Here is a 19,613-nt window from a genome sequence, read left to right as displayed (position 1 = left end):
CGCCGACATTTCTATACACTGTTGGAAAGATTTCGAGACCAAGCGAACGACACCACTTCTAACTTGAAAGTCATATAGGATCTTTTTAAAAAGATGGGCTTAAAGTTTGCGGCTTGGAGCTTTCCAATAAAAGAAATGAGAGGAAGGTAGCAGATTTGCATCTGGTCGGAAGAATTTGAAAGAGCATAACTTTTCATTGCACTTTATAAACTAAAATTTTCTAAACAACTTTGCATTTTTATATTCCTTATCTACTATACTTCTGTCTGCTACTACAATATTCTCTTTTTATACCTTTACACTTTACGCCATCTTACGTAATAATCTTGTATCCACCTTTCCAAGCACGTATGTACATTACACTCATTCCATTTCATCTACCGCTGCTCCCTCATTGAAGAACCCAGTTGGAACAATAGCAGAAACCATATTTGTCGTCATGGAGATTTTTGATATTAGACAGATAACACAGTTTGACAAAATTTACCTTTTTCTGGGCTTCTTTTAGGTTTTCGTACGCTGAAAACGAATCCGCAAACCATTCGTCGCCATCACCCTCAGTTTTTGAGATATTAGTTTTTGAAAAAAAAAACCGCATATTTTCAAATTTGAACATCTTTTGCGTCAAAACAGTAATAGTTATTCGGTTGCTTGTTCCGTCAAATTATTCTATAAACCTTCCCGAAGAAAAGGGTATAAGTTATTGGTGCATTATAAACATTTAAATATGTTTAAACAACGATCAAAGAGAAAGGGACACTCGAAATGCACCAATTTTTGCAGATATCTTGCTATATATTTTAAAAACTAAGGGTCTAGGAGAAAATTTGACTACTCCACGCGATGCAGCAGGCATTTTTCCTTCGGGTAGCATCGACAGAAGTGGTGAATCGCGTTTCGTTTTCAATACAGAAGCGAAATAGTTTGGCAAAACGTGCGCCGCCGACAGTGGTAGTCACGCGCGTTAAGCGATTGTGTTACGCTGAGCGGCAGTGGATCGCGCGCTGCGGTTGACTACCACTGTCGACGGCGCACGTTTTGCCAAACTATTTCGCTTCTGTATTGAAAACAAAACGCGATTTACCACTTCTGTTGATGCTTCCCAAAGGAAAAATGTCTGCTGCGTCGCGTGGAGTAGTCAGATTTTCTCTTAAACGCTTACTTTTGGAAATAAATTAAAATATATTTTGAAAATTGGGTGCATTTCGGGTGTTCTTTTCCCTTTGATCGTTGTTTAAACATATTTAAATGTTTATAATTCATTAATAACTTATATCGTTATATTCGCGAGTGTTCATAGAATAATTTGATGGAACAAGCAACCGAATAACTATTACTGTTTTGACGCAAAAGATGTTCAAATTTGAAAATATGCGATTTTTTTTCAAAACCTAATTTCTCAAAAACTGAGGGTGAATGCAAGAAACGGTTTGCGGATTCGTTTTCAGCGCACAGAAACCTATAAGAAACGGCTATTGAGTGTTACAAGTCCAGATGGCCGTCAAACTGTGTAACCCATTCTACAAGGTATTCCCACTTGAATTTCAACTTAAAAGTGGTACCTACCATTCCATTGGTTCTCGACGACGCCTTTCGAACGGTGTACAGAAATGTCGACGCATCGAACCATCAGAAATTACTCAGTAGATTTAACACTCTCCTTCATTATTCATCGAACGATCGCTACATGCCCCTCTCTATTGGAGCATACGCTGGCCAGAGGAGCGCGCAACTTTGGAACGAGCCCTCGCTGTTCTTGCGTCATGGTTGATACGTCGACGGCATTGTAAAAGAGAGAACGGACGCGGAACCTGTTTCCAGGTCACAATATGTCCGGCGTGGATGGTAACAGCACCGAGGGAGAGTCCGCGTGCGGGCGCGGCCCTGCCCAGACCGGGCCAGGCTGTTATCGTAACTATGAGCATTACAGTCTCTCGCGGCACCGTCGCAGCGCCTCGACCTGCATCCCAAATCTGCCAAACGATCTGCCCACCACCCCGGACAGCCCCAATCGCCGCCTCCTGGACTTCGCCCAGAGCATGCCAGGGACCCAGAACGACGATTACTTTCAGGACGATGTGCCGGCCCAGCACATGAACCAAGGCAATACCACACCTAGCGTAAGTCCCGTCGTGTGAACCAGTTACACCGGTCACGTATGATTTTCGATGTGTACTCGTTTTCTGTACGCGCCTGGCGACTAGGCATGCGCGGGCATCTGACAATCCCTGGGCCCAGTCCTGTCCAACGTTTGCTCTCGCCGAGCAAACCGGCCCCGCCCCTATTTCCGTCCATCTCTAGTCACGGTACAGGGACGAACGCTATATGTATGCTGATGTTTTAGGGTGCACTCAGATGAGAGCCGAGCCCCGAACCGAGCACGCCTAATGCCTGTTTTCCACGACACAGGCCCCTGTCTAAGCTGGTGGAAATCGGTAGAAATGTACGTTTCACGAATCGTCACACGCAGGGACGTGACGTTATGGGGCCTGAAATGGTGTTCCGCTCGGGGCTCGGCTCTAGTCTGGACCCACCCTTATATATCGTGGGTCCGATTATAGACCCAGTATGGCGCCTAACAGCGGACACAACCGCGAATGGGACTTCTCCCGTGGACAGGACTGCTTCAAACAGATTGGGTTCGGTTTTTCTTGGATTTAATGAAGTGGTAGGGCTGTTTGGATTATTTCGTTTCTTTGGGAATGTGTTTGTTTTTACATCTTTGAAGTAGGAGAAATTGAGGGTTGAATTTTTGTTGCTATCAAGGCTTGTTTATGTTGGATGACGGTAAAGTTAGAGGGGGAAGTGAAGACCTGAACTAGTGCTGTTTTTTTTTACGTGGAGAGGGACTTAAAATGTTCAATAAGTGGAAAAGAATTCGGGGATATTGGAAGTATGAAGATTTCAATACTGCAAAGTGCAGCTTTTGGATAAAGTTTTCCTTCTTTGATAGTGTCCCACTTTGGGGTTTAGAAGTTCATAAAATACCATTTCTATGTAGTTGCTTATAATATTTTTATGTATTCGCGTACAATTACTGTTTACAGTAAACAGAGTAGAAATATTATATTATATTTGTAAGTATATCGTGAAGTTTTCTAGTATTCTTAGAGATTAACCTTGAGTGGGTTTTTTTATTTTTATCGTGGTTTACGCTATCTTTTTGCTTTACATACATGAGTGCTAAATCTATTAAACTTATTTGTCGACAAAACAATTAACGGTTTGGAAATTTTAATGTTTATGAGCGTGTTTTTACAAAAACTGTTGACCAGTTTATTGATAGCGATTAACTATTACATTTCACTCCGATTTTGTCTAAAAAGCCTTGGACGTACGACCTTCACTTTTTAAAATCTAGTAATTAAGGATACTTCTGTTTCTAGTATACAAGATGTGTCATTAACTTCTTTACTATATTTATATGCTTTCAGGAACATAATTTAAGATTTTGAAATAAGATATTTTTAAATTTCATCCCAGAGGCTGTCCTTAAATTACGTAAGGATAATTTTGGTCATTTCTTTTCCCCTCCGCCACCCAGAATAAGAATTCGTAAGATTTTATATTCTAACCCCTTCCCAGCCCCCTCCTTTAGTAATATTTTATACATTGCGTTTTTTAGATTATTAAAATTCTTTTAGAAGTTTATGTAATTTATTTAATTCGGTTTCGAGAAATATAAACTAAAATTACTTTTCTGGAACATTATTGATAGAATGTGTAATTATTCTTTTTATAAACATCTCTGAATACTCGAGTAAACTTACATATTAATTATATTAATAAAATTTAAATTATAGTAAGAATTAGAATTAATATGGACTTAAAGTTTGTCCATGACTGGATGAATTGAATTTGTTTCGAGGGAATTATTTCCTATGCTTTCTTCAGGATCCACCTCGTTTTCACGACTCCACTCTGCACCCTCTGCTCCTGTGTTCTGATCTCGTAAAATACACAGAACTTGTTCGTTGCGCCGAGCTTCTATGCGGAATTTTTTTCACGATTTAAGGGAAGAACCTGGCGTAATCGACAGAAATCAAGGTTGTTTTTAGGAATTTTATATAAGGAAACTATACATGCAATTTTTTTTAAATTTTCAGGCTATATTACTATGTATTTTAAGAAGTGAACAAACATTTTTTTATATAAAAATAACGCGATAATTCCAAAGGCTACAAGACTACTCATATTGAAAATTAGGTTAAAAAAGTATTACTTAAGACGCTACCTGACTCCCTATCCCTCCTCTTGTGAGAAAACGTAAGAAATTCGCGACTCCCTCATCAAAAAGTCCTACGTAATTTAAGTTCGACCCCTTATTGATTTTCTCATTTCATAGTATGTAGAAATAAATTGTTGGCTCTTTTCAACAGTGTGAATGTTGGTATAATTTGAGAACCTGAAATAAAATTTATAAATAGTTTATACATCTTCACGAAATTTTCACGTATAATAATTTTCAGTACGGTACGCGTGTAAAACTATACAAGAAAATTTAAAAAGGTATGATTGATCTGAGTAGCTACAGTACGAGAAAGAATCAAAGTGTATAAGAGAGCAAGTGAAAGGATTGCCTATATAGTCAGACAAACTTTTCAGCTAACGTGATCTCTAGTCTCTGTGTAATTTTTCACATACGCCTCATCTAAAAAATTGATTCGCGTAAAAATTATTCATATTAACAGTCTTCAATAATTTGCATATAAGTGGAAATTCCATTTCAGATTATTAAGGTACACCTCCATTGAAACTCTTTAGAAAGAACAGGGCGTCACCCTTTCTGATGTAACACGAACAGTATCTGTTTATAATGCAGGTCGATGAAAAAAAATTACGCTGACATTATTAATGAATTTTCAACGAACTCCTTCTAAAAGAGTTAGTGAAACATCTCGTATACTTTTTTTTAAAAAAAGTTTCAACCCCTATAAGGTTATTTCAGTCATCGTAATGCAAAACTTATTAAAAAGCAGAAGTTACCTTTTAAAGTAATAGAAATTGCTTCATGTACGTTTATTTTAGTTATTTTCTAATGTACTTATTTTTGTATCTTATTTTGTGCGTCACTCTTTTGGTTCTAAACCAACCGCGGGTCAATTAAGGAGAATCGATAATCGCGAGAATCTCGGTGCAGCTGTATTTCACATCTGATAAGAGAAATTCGAACCCATCTGTGCGGACAGAATCGTTAATAAAGTTCGAGTAACCGCACGTGGCTATTAGAGGCACGACAACCTGAACATCAGCGCGGTCGCATTGGATGCAACCTAGTAGTAGAGTCTGACTTTGGTCAGACCCACGAGCAATACGCACTCTGTCGAACTCTTTCCAATCTATTATTTCATTTACCACGAATGGAGAACGTTTGAATAACGAAATACATTCACAGATACTTTCAGATAATTTAGAAAAATATATTAATGCAGCGCGAATAAATTAAATTGTGGAGCGAACAGGTTATCGTAGACTTTACTTTTTAATTTGTAAATCAATGTTGCTTCATAAACTCAATACGATGGATATTCAGTTGAATATATTTTTCACTGTGCTTTCTTAATGAATTTTTCTCCCTTTGCATTGTGGTAACCACCTGAAACATCGTGGTATTAAATATTTGAAAGGGAATTAATTTAATTTAGAAATTGAAGAGTTGTAAAACAGAGTAAAACTTTGGAATTGTTAATTCTTTGAGATATTTTATTATTCATTTCTTGTTTCTTTCAACGAATTATATAAACTGTTACTTGTACAACGTTATTTTTGCAACAGGAAATACAATGGAAATTATTCGAAGAAATCACGATTTGTTTATCCGAGCGAAGAATGTCGTACATTTAGAAATTGGTGCATAACTACTATCAAGCACACTGATTGCTCAGTCCGTTTTGTTTCAATATTTCTGCCACTCACTGCTATATATATATACGTGTGCATAAATTAGCTTTACCTTTAATGTATTGCCCAGTCGAAGGAACCTGCATCCAATGATATCGTTCCTGGATGGAATTCATATGAAATCGTTGATGTCGAATAGCCTCGTTACACCGCCGCGCCGTGTCGTTGTGAGAACAAATTTGCAATGATATTTAAATCATACCAGAATGACACGATGTACCCAAGCACGCCTAGTATGAACAGTATCTCCATTTATTTTACTTTCGTGTAGAAGGAAAGCGTTTCGAGCATACCTGGCAATCTCCTTACTACCCAATTATCTCACAAGTAGACTCGTTCAATTAATTCTCCATGCTTCAATTCCAATTGAAATTTACAACGTTATAAAACGCAATCCTTGGGGCAATAGTTAATTTGCAACAGTAGCTAATTTCTCGAAGAAATACAATGTTAGTAGTATAGTAAAGTGAGTTCTAACACAAATTTGAGTTTTGCGTTCAATACACGTTCAGAGTGGTACGGTAGATGTTCGATACACGTTCAGAGTGGTACGATAGACGTTCCCTACACTATACTACTTTTGACTGGCACCATAAGTGTATTGAACGTCTATCGTACCACTTTGAACGTGTATTGAACGTTTATCGTACCACTCTGAACGTGTATTGAACGCAAAACTAAAATTTGGGTTAGAACTCTCTTTACTATACTACTAATATTTAACAACACCAACGTACAGTTCACAGATAAAAGAAATTACCAAAAAAAAAAAAGGAATTCAATTTTTTTCTATATATCTTACAGCATTTATTACACTATTCTGTTATCCTTATGTTTTAAATTATATCCAAAGTTCTTTGAAGTAGGTAAAGTTACCAGATTCATTTTTTCAATACTATTGATATCTCCATGCTCAGATAAGCAAGCAGAATTTAACAGAAGTGGCTGTGAAAATGTTACGTGCTGCCAATAGGGGTAGCCAGTAAGCGATATGCTCGATGCGCAACTTCTTATCTATGTGTGCCTGCTTGTTTTAACGGGATACCAATGATTGATCGAGTGGTATCCTGCGGTGTTGTGTGCGACTTTTATCGTATCAGCAGAACTGTTGCCAGCATCTCAAATTTCGATCTGGCACAAACACGAAGCGAGTAAATATTTTCCAGGGCATGGTACGCGGTGCAATTTGACAGGTGTCCTTGTTAAAATTCTTCTCCCCGCCTCTCCCGTCGATTTTATCCCCGAAAATATTTACTCGATGGTGAAATACTAAAGTAATATGTACAGGAAATTATACGGAGCTGGGTTCATTATTATTTTATTTATTCCCTTTATAATAACAGCTACACCTCTACTTTCCATCGAAAGTATCTTTGCGCATACACTTCTTTTAAATAACCATTCCGTGATTCTGTATATAAGTCCGTGCATGAGACAGTAACCATTCTGTTCAGAAATACCTTGCTCTGTATAATATACATACATATATGCAGTTTTAGCAGAGGCGGTGATTTTCCAATGCAACACAGAATTCCCCTTGGTAACAAATGCATCTGTACTTGCCAGTGCTTGTTTCGATCTGAACAAGAACCACCGTTTAAAGAATTCTGCTCGCGATATTGCAGCGCTATAGGGTACAGATGCGTTCGAATAAAGGTTTGCGCAACGTTTCGGGTTTAAAGGCTACTTGGTCGCGTGTTTTCCTGACAAATCATTTACGATAAGAGTCTTATGGTTTTTGTGGTCTTGTTTGGTAGACGATGGTCTACGGAATCCTTTTTAATCCGCGAGTGAACCGACGATCTGCGGAGCCCGAAAGAACGACATTAACATCCCTTGACGTTCGATTTCCCCCCTTTACTCGTCCACGCTGCTCGAGTTCTGTACCCTCTTAACAATTCCATACGCACCTATACCTTTAATCCGTCGAGTCAGATTTCATACAAGCTTCTTCGCTTCACGAATTATCAGAATTGGTTGTAAAATATCAGCTCGTGCGGCAACGTTGGATAATTTAACGCGGGGCCTTGCTTTCTCAAAAGCTGACGGTGTTCTGCTGTCGTTTATATAGACTGTTTCTTCGTTAACTCCGTTGCAAATCATTTTCTAAAGAACCATTGAAAACGTGGGCACGAACATTTTAGTAAAGTTACATGATTGCTGATAGAAGATTTCTCATTCTTGGAGATTAGGTTATACTTGAGCTCTCTGCAAACTCTTCAAGTGTGTATTATTATTGAAAATATTTCAAACGAGAAACATTCGAATAGGCAGGAGTAATACTTTTTTTTTATTTCGATAATTATGCAGAAAAGTTGTTTCAGCACCGATTTCAATGATTTTTAAATATGTTGTCGGGGGCATGATTCTGAGCAGTTCTTTCCTACACGTATAACCGCCAAGTTGCTTGGATTAGTTTTCGAGATATTTAAAAAAAACTCTACAATTCGCGGACCGCCAATTTTTTAGAGATTTAAGGGTCCATTCTACTTTGTCGGTCGGAAAGAGGACTATTTTTCATGATTTTTTTTAAAGAACTAATGTACGGATTTTAATGTGTTTTTTTTTTGTTAAATGCTAATTATTCATTGCTGTATAGAATTGTATATTTCATAATTCCAAAATATAATTACAAATGTTTGGGTTTAAGTCGCAATATTTGGGTCTCGCTGACAAGGGAACACCGCGAATCCGGACTCACCGATTGGAACGCAACTTTGTGGGTTTTTAGAGTGATTCCAAACAAGAACAACGGTGCCTTTCATTTGGGCCCTATCGCCTTTTAAGGGGGTGAAAACTAACCTCAAAGTCAAATTGGCACTTCCACTTTTTTGCGCATAACTCTCAAAGTACAACAGACAGAAAAAAATGTTTCAAACACAAGTTTAATGGTGCAATAAGAGCTACAAATTTCCATTGACAAAATTTTGAAAAGAGTTAAAAAAAATATATATAACTGACACTGCACCATTAAACTTTTGTTTGAAACATTTCTTTCTGTCTGTTGTACTTTGAGAGTTAAACGCGAAAAGGTGGAAGTGCTATTTTGACTTTGAGGTTAGTTTTCACTCCCTTAGAGGGCGATAGGGCCCAAATGAAACACTCCGTTGTTCTTGTTTTCAGTCACTCTAAAAACCCACAAAGCTGCGTTCCAATCGGTGAGTCCGGGTTCGCGGTGTTCCCCTGTGAGACAAACGGGCTCTCCGCGGAAGTCCTCCCCGGCCTCAAAGTGGTCCTAAAATAATAAAAGTAGAATGAATATGTCCTACACGGGTGTACGCATAAAGTGGACTAGAATTATTGAATTATCAACAGTGGTTTCAAAATGACGGCATTGCAAAGAAAATGTTCTGGATTTTTGTTGTGAATGGAACAAAAACTCTTTTTGATATATGGATGATTCTAGCACCCCTATATGACATAACCATAATATTTTTATCATGTTAGGACCTTTTTGAGGCCGAGAAGGACTTTCCGAAAAGGGCTGTGTTCTCACTGAGGCACAGACATTGCAACTTAAATTGTGTGGGTTCAGAAACCTCCATGACATAAGAGGGGGCCCGGACTAAGGGACCACGAAGAGTCGGCGTAGCCGTGGTGGTCAACGCTGCTGCTCAGCACGCAGGCGGCTCGAATTCGATTCCCGGCGTCCAGGGCTCTCTTTTTCCGAGGTTCCCAAAATATGTAGAAATTACCTCACCTACCGATTCCTACATATGAAAAATACAATTCTATACACCAAGGAGAATAATAAACATTAAACAAAAAAGAAGACATTGAAATTCGTGCATTGGTTGTTGAAAAAAAATTCATGAAAAATAGGCTTCTTCTTCGACCAACAAAATAGAATGAACCCTTAAGATAAAAAAATGTTTTTCAGAAACATAGGTAATCTCCCTGCAGAATAACATACCGAGTCCCGACAAGCAACATGCTCCTTCGACAGTAGTAAATAGGTAGACACTAGACAGCACACCAGCAACTTGTGGATGCTCCTTCACGGGGGACCGCTAAATAAATTTAGCTTCAACCAACTATCGATCAGAGTTTTTTCAGATTATCTCGAAAATTAAAGCCGGGGGGCGGTTATATGTATAGAGAAAAGTTGACCTTGACAACATATTTCTAAGTCATTGAAACACCTTTTCTGCATAATTACCAAATTGGTATCCACGTGGCCAATAGACCCTTAGAAAATAGCATTTCATGGAATTAGTAGGGCTAATTACATACATACAATAAACTACAGTTCACGTATCATGCGAACTGCAAACTGAAATATCCTGCTTAATCATACAACAATCTGTAAAGCATTCAAGACTCGATGAGTTAAAGATATCGAAGTCGTTGGAAACACTAATCTTCTCATTACAATCCGATTCTTTACGTGCCATTAGCTTGTTCCCCCGTTTGTTCATTACTACCGAGTGGAACTTCAGTTTCTGTATCAATTACTTCTCCTGACTTAATAGTCAGCGTCCCATTAACGATTGGTAGTGGACGTGAGCAAACACGTGCTGGTGAATGAGAGGATTAAGAACTCTTCGCAAGGATGAAAAGACAGCGAAGACCTCGAATACATGAAGGACAAAAAATTCTTTTACTCGCAGTACGAATCGGCTCTATCGAGACCAATGGCGTCCAAATGCTTTTTCGTCAGGAAACGCGTCGGTCTTACGATCCGCCGTTAAGCGTGACCATTTTCTTGATTGGCAGTGTTTCTTTCGCACACCACTGCGGTCCTGGAATGCTCGCTTGTGAACAGATAAATGTCCCTTTCAGTTTCCCTTCCTGTTCTTTTTCTTTACACGAAGAGAGTACACGGGGCACAGAGATTTAGGCAAAGATATGAAGTTCTGCGAATGGAGGCGATTTATCACTTCTGCATGTGCATCGAGTGTATGCACATCGCACTTGAGTAACTTGGCAGGGTTAGGCCCGGTGCAGACGAGCGGTTTGCGGCAGTTTGCCGCTGCATTCATTCGCGGTGAACGCAATACCTGCGCTCGTCAAAACAAACACAAACGTACCGCTTAGTAGCCGCGAAATTTTGCGTCCGATGTGAACTGCTTCATATAAATTTATGTTCTGCTAAAACGCGCGCGGCAGGTTGCCGCGGCGGCAAACTACCGCGAACCGCTCGTCTGCACTAGGGCTGGGACTATTTGTCGAATTTTTCGGTATTCGAATATTCGAATACTTCAGTTGCTCAATTGGTTGGTGAATATAATTCGAATATCCAAGTGTTCGAATACTATTCGAATATCAAAGTGTTCGAATACTATTCGAATATCCAAGTATTCGAATATCCAAGTATTCGAATGCTATTCGAATATCCAAGTATTCGAATGCTATTCGAATATCCAAGTATTCGAATGCTATTCGAATATCCAAGTATTCGAATGCTATTCGAATATCCAAGTATTCGAATGCTATTCGAATATCCAAGTATTCGAATGCTATTCGAATATCCAAGTATTCGAATGCTATTCGAATATCCAAGTATTCGAATGCTATTCGAATATCCAAGTATTCGAATGCTATTCGAATATCCAAGTATTCGAATGCTATTCGAATATCCAAGTATTCGAATGCTATTCGAATATCCAAGTATTTGAATGCTATTCGAATATTTAAGTATTCGAATACTGATGTATTCGAATAGTATTCGAATAATAACATTCGAATACTCAAACATTTGAAGTTTATTCGTAGCATTCGAATACTTGTAAAATATTCGAATATTAAATTATTCGAGTAGTCCCAGCCCTAGTCTGCACCGGGCCTTAGACCCTAGCAAAGCTTTCCTTTTTGTTATTCTTACAATTAGTGGTGGGATCAAGTTCAATATACAGTGAGTAATCTAATATCGGGGGAATACTTTAGGAACGGATTCAACGCTTAAAAGTATAATGAAATAAGTCATATAATCGTACACCCTCGTCCATAAGAATAAACATTTAAGGAATGTTTAAAAAACAATCTCACTGGGAAAGGTACAAAAGTATCTGATTTATAGTGTTTCGAAGTTTACATATTTGCTTCCTCCTGCAAAATTTCAAAATTTGGAGTCTGTGGTTATTTCCCCTGCAACCTTTATTTTATATCTATGTAATAAGGTCAGTGAGTTTAATATCACGTTTTGTGCAGACATAACAGGTGTTCTAATGCTTATGGACGGGAGTATATGACCTACTTCACTTGGTTTTCATATTATAGGCAGTTTTGTCGTCCAGTAATTCTTTTGATAAGTGAAGGGGAGATTTTCATGTAACAGCCCCCGAAATTTTTGATTTTTTTTTTAAAGACTATTGTTAATATTGCATTAAACTATTTTTTTCAAACTTGTAGAATTTCTGTTTATGTCGATCCTTCTTAGTATTTATTAATTATTATGGAATCGTGTTACCTCTCCGACGATGTTGGAGATCTGATTGCAAGAAGAAGAAATTTTTCTTAAAGCCCAATAATTTACGTTGGGACTGGACCTAAAATTTTAATTTTGGTTTTTGTCACGTCGCGGGACGTTTTTATTTATGATACTTTTCTCCTCGATATAAAGAGTAATATGAAAAATTTGGCTATGGAAAAAAACTTACTTTATCTTTCAAACGCTATAACTCTTTCAATTTTTCATTTCTTTTCTTTAAAGTGGACCAATCCCAGCGTAAACTATCTAACTTTAAGAAACTTCTATTTATTTCGCGATGAGATGACTGTGATAGGTGCTACACATCCCGCCAACAGGAGTTCCATCGTCGAAGAGGTGGACAAGATTCCGCAGTAATTAATAAATAATAAGAAGGATCGGCAAAAAAAGTTTTTTTTTGTTTAATCCAAAACGAGCAGCAGTTTTTAAAAAAGTCTTAAATATTAGTTACCTTTAGGGCTGTTAGACGAAAATCTTCCTTTAAGGTGGCAGAACAGATTTCACATGCTTATTTCCGAATAATATTTAATATTTCGCGCGTATGATTTTATCGATTATTCTTTAAATAGTGTCTAGTGGTATACTAAGTCAGTTCAGACTGTACTACCTTAGCAATTATGAAAATTCCTCTTGTAATAGAGACATAGAAAGTCGAAGAGTCCTTTATCATTTTACGATCTGAGGCTTCGTTTCCAAGGGTGCGTTCCGCTTCACGCATTAACAGCAGAGATCGCAGCCAATGTACTGCACGCATTAATATATAGTTCCATTCCGTTATGATGCCATTAATGTGCTCTTGGAAATGGAACGGTTTCTGATGCGTTTGATGTGAAATGAAAATTGATGCTACCATGGAGAACATGAGCAACAAATCGTTATTGGCAACAATAGCCTCTGTTAATAAATGATAATGACAGCGAGATGAGCAGCAGTAGTGAATCTAGTGAGAGTGAAAACGAAGATGAATATGTATACTGACTTCTAATGTAGAATTGGAAATATTATATATAATATGAATTATAAATGAAACACGTGGAAAGATGGTGTTTGTGGAGAAGCTAGACATCGTATCTGTATGTAGTGTTCCTGATTTCTCCATATTTTTTGTTTCTCGAGAAATCAGAAATCAGATCATATTTCTTGAGAATTCTCGAGAAGGAACACTATCTGTATGTAAGTACGTATTTGCAGTATTCGAATTCGAAATACAAAAGCGTACGTAAATGGACAAATACCCATGTGCGCATTAACTGCTTGTAGTCCGAGCTGTAGTAATTGTTGCACGCTTGAATGCGCCCGATGCACGATAGAATTGGGAGGATTCTAGGGGATCCTACGAATCCTATGTGCTACCAATGCCCCGAGTATGGGGTTATACCTGTACCAAGTCAGGGGGCCGAGAAGAGACGAATGATTGTGATTTTTTTTTGAAAAAGCGGAAGCATATATTCTTGCAGAACTTTTTGCACTTAAAAGAGCAACATTTAAAGAACATTTGGTAATTTTTTTCATAGAAAAATATTTACGTTTATAATAAAATAACAACCCACATCCAAGAAGGCTTCTTAAAAATTTGGTTTTGCGGTGATCAATCAAAGTACAAAAAAGATTTCGTTAATATATTAATGTATCCTCGGATTGAGGGGGGGAATTTTCCGAAATATTTATTTAACACAAAATGGCGGCTATTTAAAGTTGAAATCCTGATTTTTTCGTGCAAAAAAGTTGAATTCCTGATTTTTTCGGTTAACGTGTCTTTTTTAGCATTATTTATTTTATTAACTTGATTAGGAGCTAAAACAATCGAGTGTCCGTACGAGAATTTAAGAAAAATTTCTGCTATTTTATATCTTTCGGATACGAAGTCTCAGACTGCGAAATGATGAAGGACTTTTCGATTTCTTTTAGAACCAGGAATTTCCACATTTCAGCCTATTTCGTAATTTTGGGATACATTGTGTAATAGGAATTATATAATATAAATAATATGTGATATTTAATTATTATTATAATAGGTGATTCTAATCACTAGGCCTTGATATACATATCGCTCATTTGCTGCAACAACGACGCAACTAAAAATTTGCAGTTTTTGAGTTATTAGCATAGACAAACCGGTTGTTGTCTAACAAAACCTTCGAACCCGTTTCCCCAAAAAATCGAGAATTTTTAGTTACGTCATTGTTGCCGCAAATGAGCGATATGTAGTACCTACATACTTTTCTGGATAAGAGAAGAGGGAATTGTTGGAGGAAATGATTCTCTCTGTGATCATATCTTTTCCAGAAATGATACTGTATTTTGTATTTTGTATTAAGTATTCTGTTATTATCACTGGGGCCTAGTCTAGCATTGCTCCCAATCTATGGGGCACAAATTTGGAGGTATAATTATTTTTAACAGAGCTGTCTTATTTTCATTACCGTTCACAGTTTAAACTTCGTTTTAAGCACTACTGTACACGATTCCATTTAGTTAGCAATGCTCTCTATTTATACTAGAAAAAATGTTATAGCTTAGGTTAGTTCCTAGAAAATCACATTCTATAATCACAAACTTCCCCAAGTTCTGATTACATTCATGAATAACGTTGGAATCCCATTCTGCTTGTAACTACTGCTATCTGCTATCCTTTCTCGATGTGCTCACGCAGAATTTAAATGTCACGTACTTCACCGAGTTCCAATAGTATCTGCAATATGCTTGATCTCATCACTACTTACCTTACTAAACACCTGCAGGAAATATAGACAAAATGTAGTAATCGGTATGTTTGCTCCTTTCAATACTATCAATTTTATTCTTACACAGAGTCCAGGACTATCGACTTTTCTAGCTCTGTCCATTGATTATTTTGTCGTTCATTCATCATCGACTGTCTAGGTCGTTCCGGGTTGGAAACGAATGAATCCCATACCGAAGGATATTAATTTAAATCGGACATATACCCTTCTACATTATCCGCACACACGACCAACTTGTCCATAAATTTGCGCACTCAATGTTTTGTGATTTTTATGAGTTACTTTCAAGATGCGAACGCATCTCGTAGTCGAATAACTTTCTCTCGTGTCATACAATTGGGGCGAGTATGTCCAGTGTCGTAACTATCACGCTATCACTGTAAACACTTGAACGATAGTCCCTTTGTGTATTCCACACAGTGCTGGTTACGTTACTGGACAACAGTTAAGCGATGGGATTGCGATTTTAATAATTGCAACCTCGCGTTGCCCGCTAATATTCCAAATAATCGCCGGAACTGGAAAATTCTTATCGTTACTTTATGTCGCCGGTAGCTTTATGCCAATGCTTAACGTTACTAGAAAATTTATTTCCCTGATTATATTACTCCAAATTTCTCCATTCATTTTCCGCGCCGTCGCAAAATATCGCAATCGCATTGCCATTCATGCAGTTGGCTGCAATAATACTGTCTCCATTGGATGGCATCATCTTTTCAAACTTCCGCGAAAAAAATCCATTAAAAAACTAGTGATACACGTTCCAAATTATCGAGAGACAATGGAAGAGAAAAAGAAGAAAAGGGCGAACGTTTCGAAACACCGCGTAAAACAAACCGAAACTGTTCGCGCGATCAACTAAACCGCCAGGAATTATTGCAGGCAGCAGCGTACTGTGACTCGTCGCCCACTATAGTCTGACTTTCGAGAGTTGAGACCTGAGGCGGGTCGCTCGAACGGGGCGTGGTTAAGGAGGAACCAATGGTGGCAACGCCGCGCGCAATCCGCGGCGTACCATTGGTTCCTCCTTAACCACGCCCCGTCCGAGCGACCCGCCTCAGGTCTCAACTCTCGAAAGTCAGACTATAATACGCTCAAATTCATCCCTCCACGTTGCCGGTGATTTTCTGACGGATTTCATCTCGATATGTTACAGGCAATGTCCGACAGCGCGCATTGAACCACCATCGTTGAACAAAGCCGCCGAAACATTCGTCACACACACAAACGAATTTACCTGCTACTGTCGGACCTTGCCGAGTCTCGTTCTGTTTCGCTGTTCGTCTGTCGATATCGATCAATTGAAAGAAACGAAAAAGAAAGAGACGCGAGAATTGCGCATTAATCGAGCAGACACCACGAAAGCATCCTTGGTCGGTTCTCCGGAACGTAGTCGATAAGTGACGCTCGACGAAGCCGCATACGAATACCTACTCGTTCGGCGCGTGCACTCGCTTGGTGATCCCGGGGCCACCGGCGTTGGGCGCGTCCCGCCGCCCCTTTCCTGGCAACGTCCGACACGATAGAAATGCCGCTCCGAGTTTTCGGTAGCGACGGGGGCAGCCACGGGAGAGGCGAGGAGAAAATGCGAACGATGAAGTGCGAGAGGCGGGACAGAGAATCGGTGATGGACGATAAATCTGGGGTGCGAGACCGCGGTACTTGGGGCTCGTCGGACTTTGCCGTGCACGGACGAGAAAAGCGCGGAATGCTTGGTCGCTTCTCGATAGAGACGCACACTTGCTGGTGGAGCTATGGCGAGGTCGTAAATTCGGAGGATCGCATACCGAATTTCTCGGTTCTATGAATCTTGCGTTGGCAATTAGGTGTACAGTGGGGAGTGAATGAGAATCGGAATGTGGTTGGGGGACGACAAGAATGGCACCGAGGGGTACCATGAGGTGAGAATACATACGTATATTTCTGTGCCTGCGTGAAACGAACTAGCATGCCGTCCAGTAAATGACACGCTTACAATTAGTGCAGATCACGTAAAAGGGGATAAAGGCAACATCCCGACCAATAGGACTCGCATTTATTTCAGGTCTATTCTTGTCATCTGCCAGCTGCGCTCTGGGTGCCCCTGAGCGAGGCACGATTACCTTCTAAAGGTACGTCTACGCGACGACACTTTTCTGCCCAGATCAAGCGACACTCAACAAAATTTCCGGGAGATTGGAAATCGCCTAGAGTAGTCCGCGACACTGAATTCGTCCTATCGACGCCGGAGTTGCGGCTAGAGTTAGACTGAAGACACTGCAACTAGCTCTAGCTAGACACAAAAGACGCTCGATCTAGACACAGGAGTCGTCGCGTAGACGTACCTTAACACTTGCTTCAACCGTGAACTTGTGTACTTTGAGCTCGCGCATTACGAGTTCGGTATAGTTCTACCACCAGGTGTTATACATATATACATACCTCCATCGCCATAGTTATTCTTACTCGATCGTTTCTTTGGTCTTCTCTATCAGTCTTCTTCCTTTCAATTTCTTTTTACTTTCTCCCTTCTTATGGGTTTCTCATCGCGTCACTCGATATCCCTCTTTTTCGTTTCGTTCCCTCATGCGCGCCTCTCGTTTCGGGACGCGTGCTCCTCTTTTATCGATTGCTACCCCGCGTCCGAAGGACTCGTTCGTTTCAACGATCGCAGTGACTACTGTTTAAGTTGAACGGAACGTTTACGATGACTGTTTGCGCAGTAGTGTTACTTGAAGGATCGCCGGTGCATTCGAAGCGCGCGCTGTAGCCAGAACGTACGCTCTGAATAGATTTGCTTCGTTGCTGGACTGACTGGCTTATTGAAATTTCGCTCATCACTACTTTGTGTGGTTATGAACGTACGTTTTGTTTGATTAGGGGCAAAGAAGCGAAAGAAATAGTTTTAAAAAAAAGGGGGGAAGAAGGGAGACTACAACGAACGTTTGTTTTCGTGCACGTTACGCATACGTTTTCACTGGTCATCTGCTGAGCTCGATTACCACCCTCTGTTTTCTGGGCGAAGCGATATTGAACCGTAGTGCATACATGGTATGTCGACGAAGAATTTTGTTCAGCATCTTACGAGTCGCACTGATACCGCATCACACCGTAGATATTTAGCATCGATTAGTTTAAGAATACACATTCCCGTTTGGATCTCATTTTTTTCAGGCGAAATTAGACGGTTTTTGTTGGACATCGCGCACGTCGATCAGCCGCGGAGACCTCGATCAGCGAGGAGCATCATTCGGGTTTAAAATATCTCGACAAGGCTATACGTACGTTTATCAATTCTCGAAACGCATTAGATATTTCGTAAAAAGAACACATCACATCTTTCCACGGTATTCTCCATAGGTTAATTAGCGCGTACTGTTTGTTATTGTATACAGGGATGATTGATGATCTCGCGTTGACAATTGAAGGGATAGATCTAGAGCACGAAAGGGTGAAAAGCTTTAATGTCAGCATAGTGTCTAGATTTTATTTCCTTTCTACTTTGTGGTTTAATTTGATTTAATCTATTTGCTGGAATATGTAACTTTCAAATTTTAAAGCTGTATTTAACAAAAAAATTGTAAATATGTGTTTAGAAATGTTAAGTAAGTATTTAGAAATGACAAAGAGGGAGTTACTCTGTTTTATAATTGCAAATGCTCGATATGATATGACATTGTATTTTTTTCTTTTGAAAGACTGTAATCGTCACAGTTTCGTGAAGCATTAATTTTGGTTTGTTTGAAACGAGGGTGTTTTCAAATGACGAGTTCATTCGTCTACCCCAGTTAAGAAGTTAATCTTTACTAACAAGGAGAGGTTCCCAGGTGTCCGCCTCCGATTGTTTTGGTTTTTGGATATGTTTTAGAGGACCGAAAAATAAGAAATGCTTGTCTTTCTATTTTGGCCCACTTGCATGTATATGCCCGGACAACATTTGCTTTCCTCGTTTCGGGATTTACATTCATCCCTGGCAGTGTTAACGCGAAGCTAACGGTCACCCTGTACATCGCTCGGGACATGACTAAATAGAGATGTCGAAAACTGATACGCAGGATGCTGTATTGCTGCTCAATTTAATATTAAACAGACGATTTATGGAATACAATTTACATCTGTAATTTGTCGAGGGTCGATTAAGGTTAGCGATTCTCCGTACACAGTAGTCGTTAAAACTCGACGAGACACTACCATTCGATAATTAAAAATCGGTCCTTGGAAACACTGCCTGTACATGTACATACTGTATTGTATTACACGTTAATACTACTGTCTATAAGAATCGAGAATGTAGAGTATCGTTGAATCCGTTTCGACGGTTGTAATTTTTATCATTGACGTACCTAGCCAGCATACGATCGTCCTGCCCGTATTTGATTGTAATACGCCACGCAGGTTCGACGTCCATTCTTAGGAAATAAAATTTCCCTTGTAATTGAATAAACATAATTTTCAATTCGACCCAGAGGTTCCTGATTCGACGGACTATCTGCTCGTTCGACGAAACCTCGAAGTTAGTCCGCCGATGGATATCCGAATTGTGCTCTGACTACTGGAAG

At 39.2% G+C, this 19,613-nt stretch overlaps 1 protein-coding gene across 6 annotated transcripts in view; it reads left to right on the top strand.

Moving 5' to 3' along the window:
• Positions 1-19,613, top strand: part of Shab (Shaker cognate b) — a 93,742-nt gene that overhangs the window by 31,998 nt on the left and 42,131 nt on the right. For 5 of the 6 annotated variants that reach the window (XM_076807187.1, XM_076807191.1, XM_076807192.1 and 2 more), the window contains exon 4: positions 1,822-2,120. In XM_076807187.1, the coding sequence (XP_076663302.1) occupies positions 1,822-2,120 (299 nt within the window). The remainder of the gene's footprint in view (positions 1-1,821; positions 2,121-19,613) is intronic. The other variant, XM_076807189.1, reaches the window with a different exon arrangement.

This window comes from Andrena cerasifolii, chromosome 2 (genome assembly GCF_050908995.1).
Source record: "Andrena cerasifolii isolate SP2316 chromosome 2, iyAndCera1_principal, whole genome shotgun sequence".
NCBI lineage: Eukaryota > Metazoa > Arthropoda > Insecta > Hymenoptera > Andrenidae > Andrena > Andrena cerasifolii.
The sequence above is the reverse complement of the archived record's forward strand: the minus strand, read 5'-3'. Positions and strand labels throughout refer to the sequence as shown.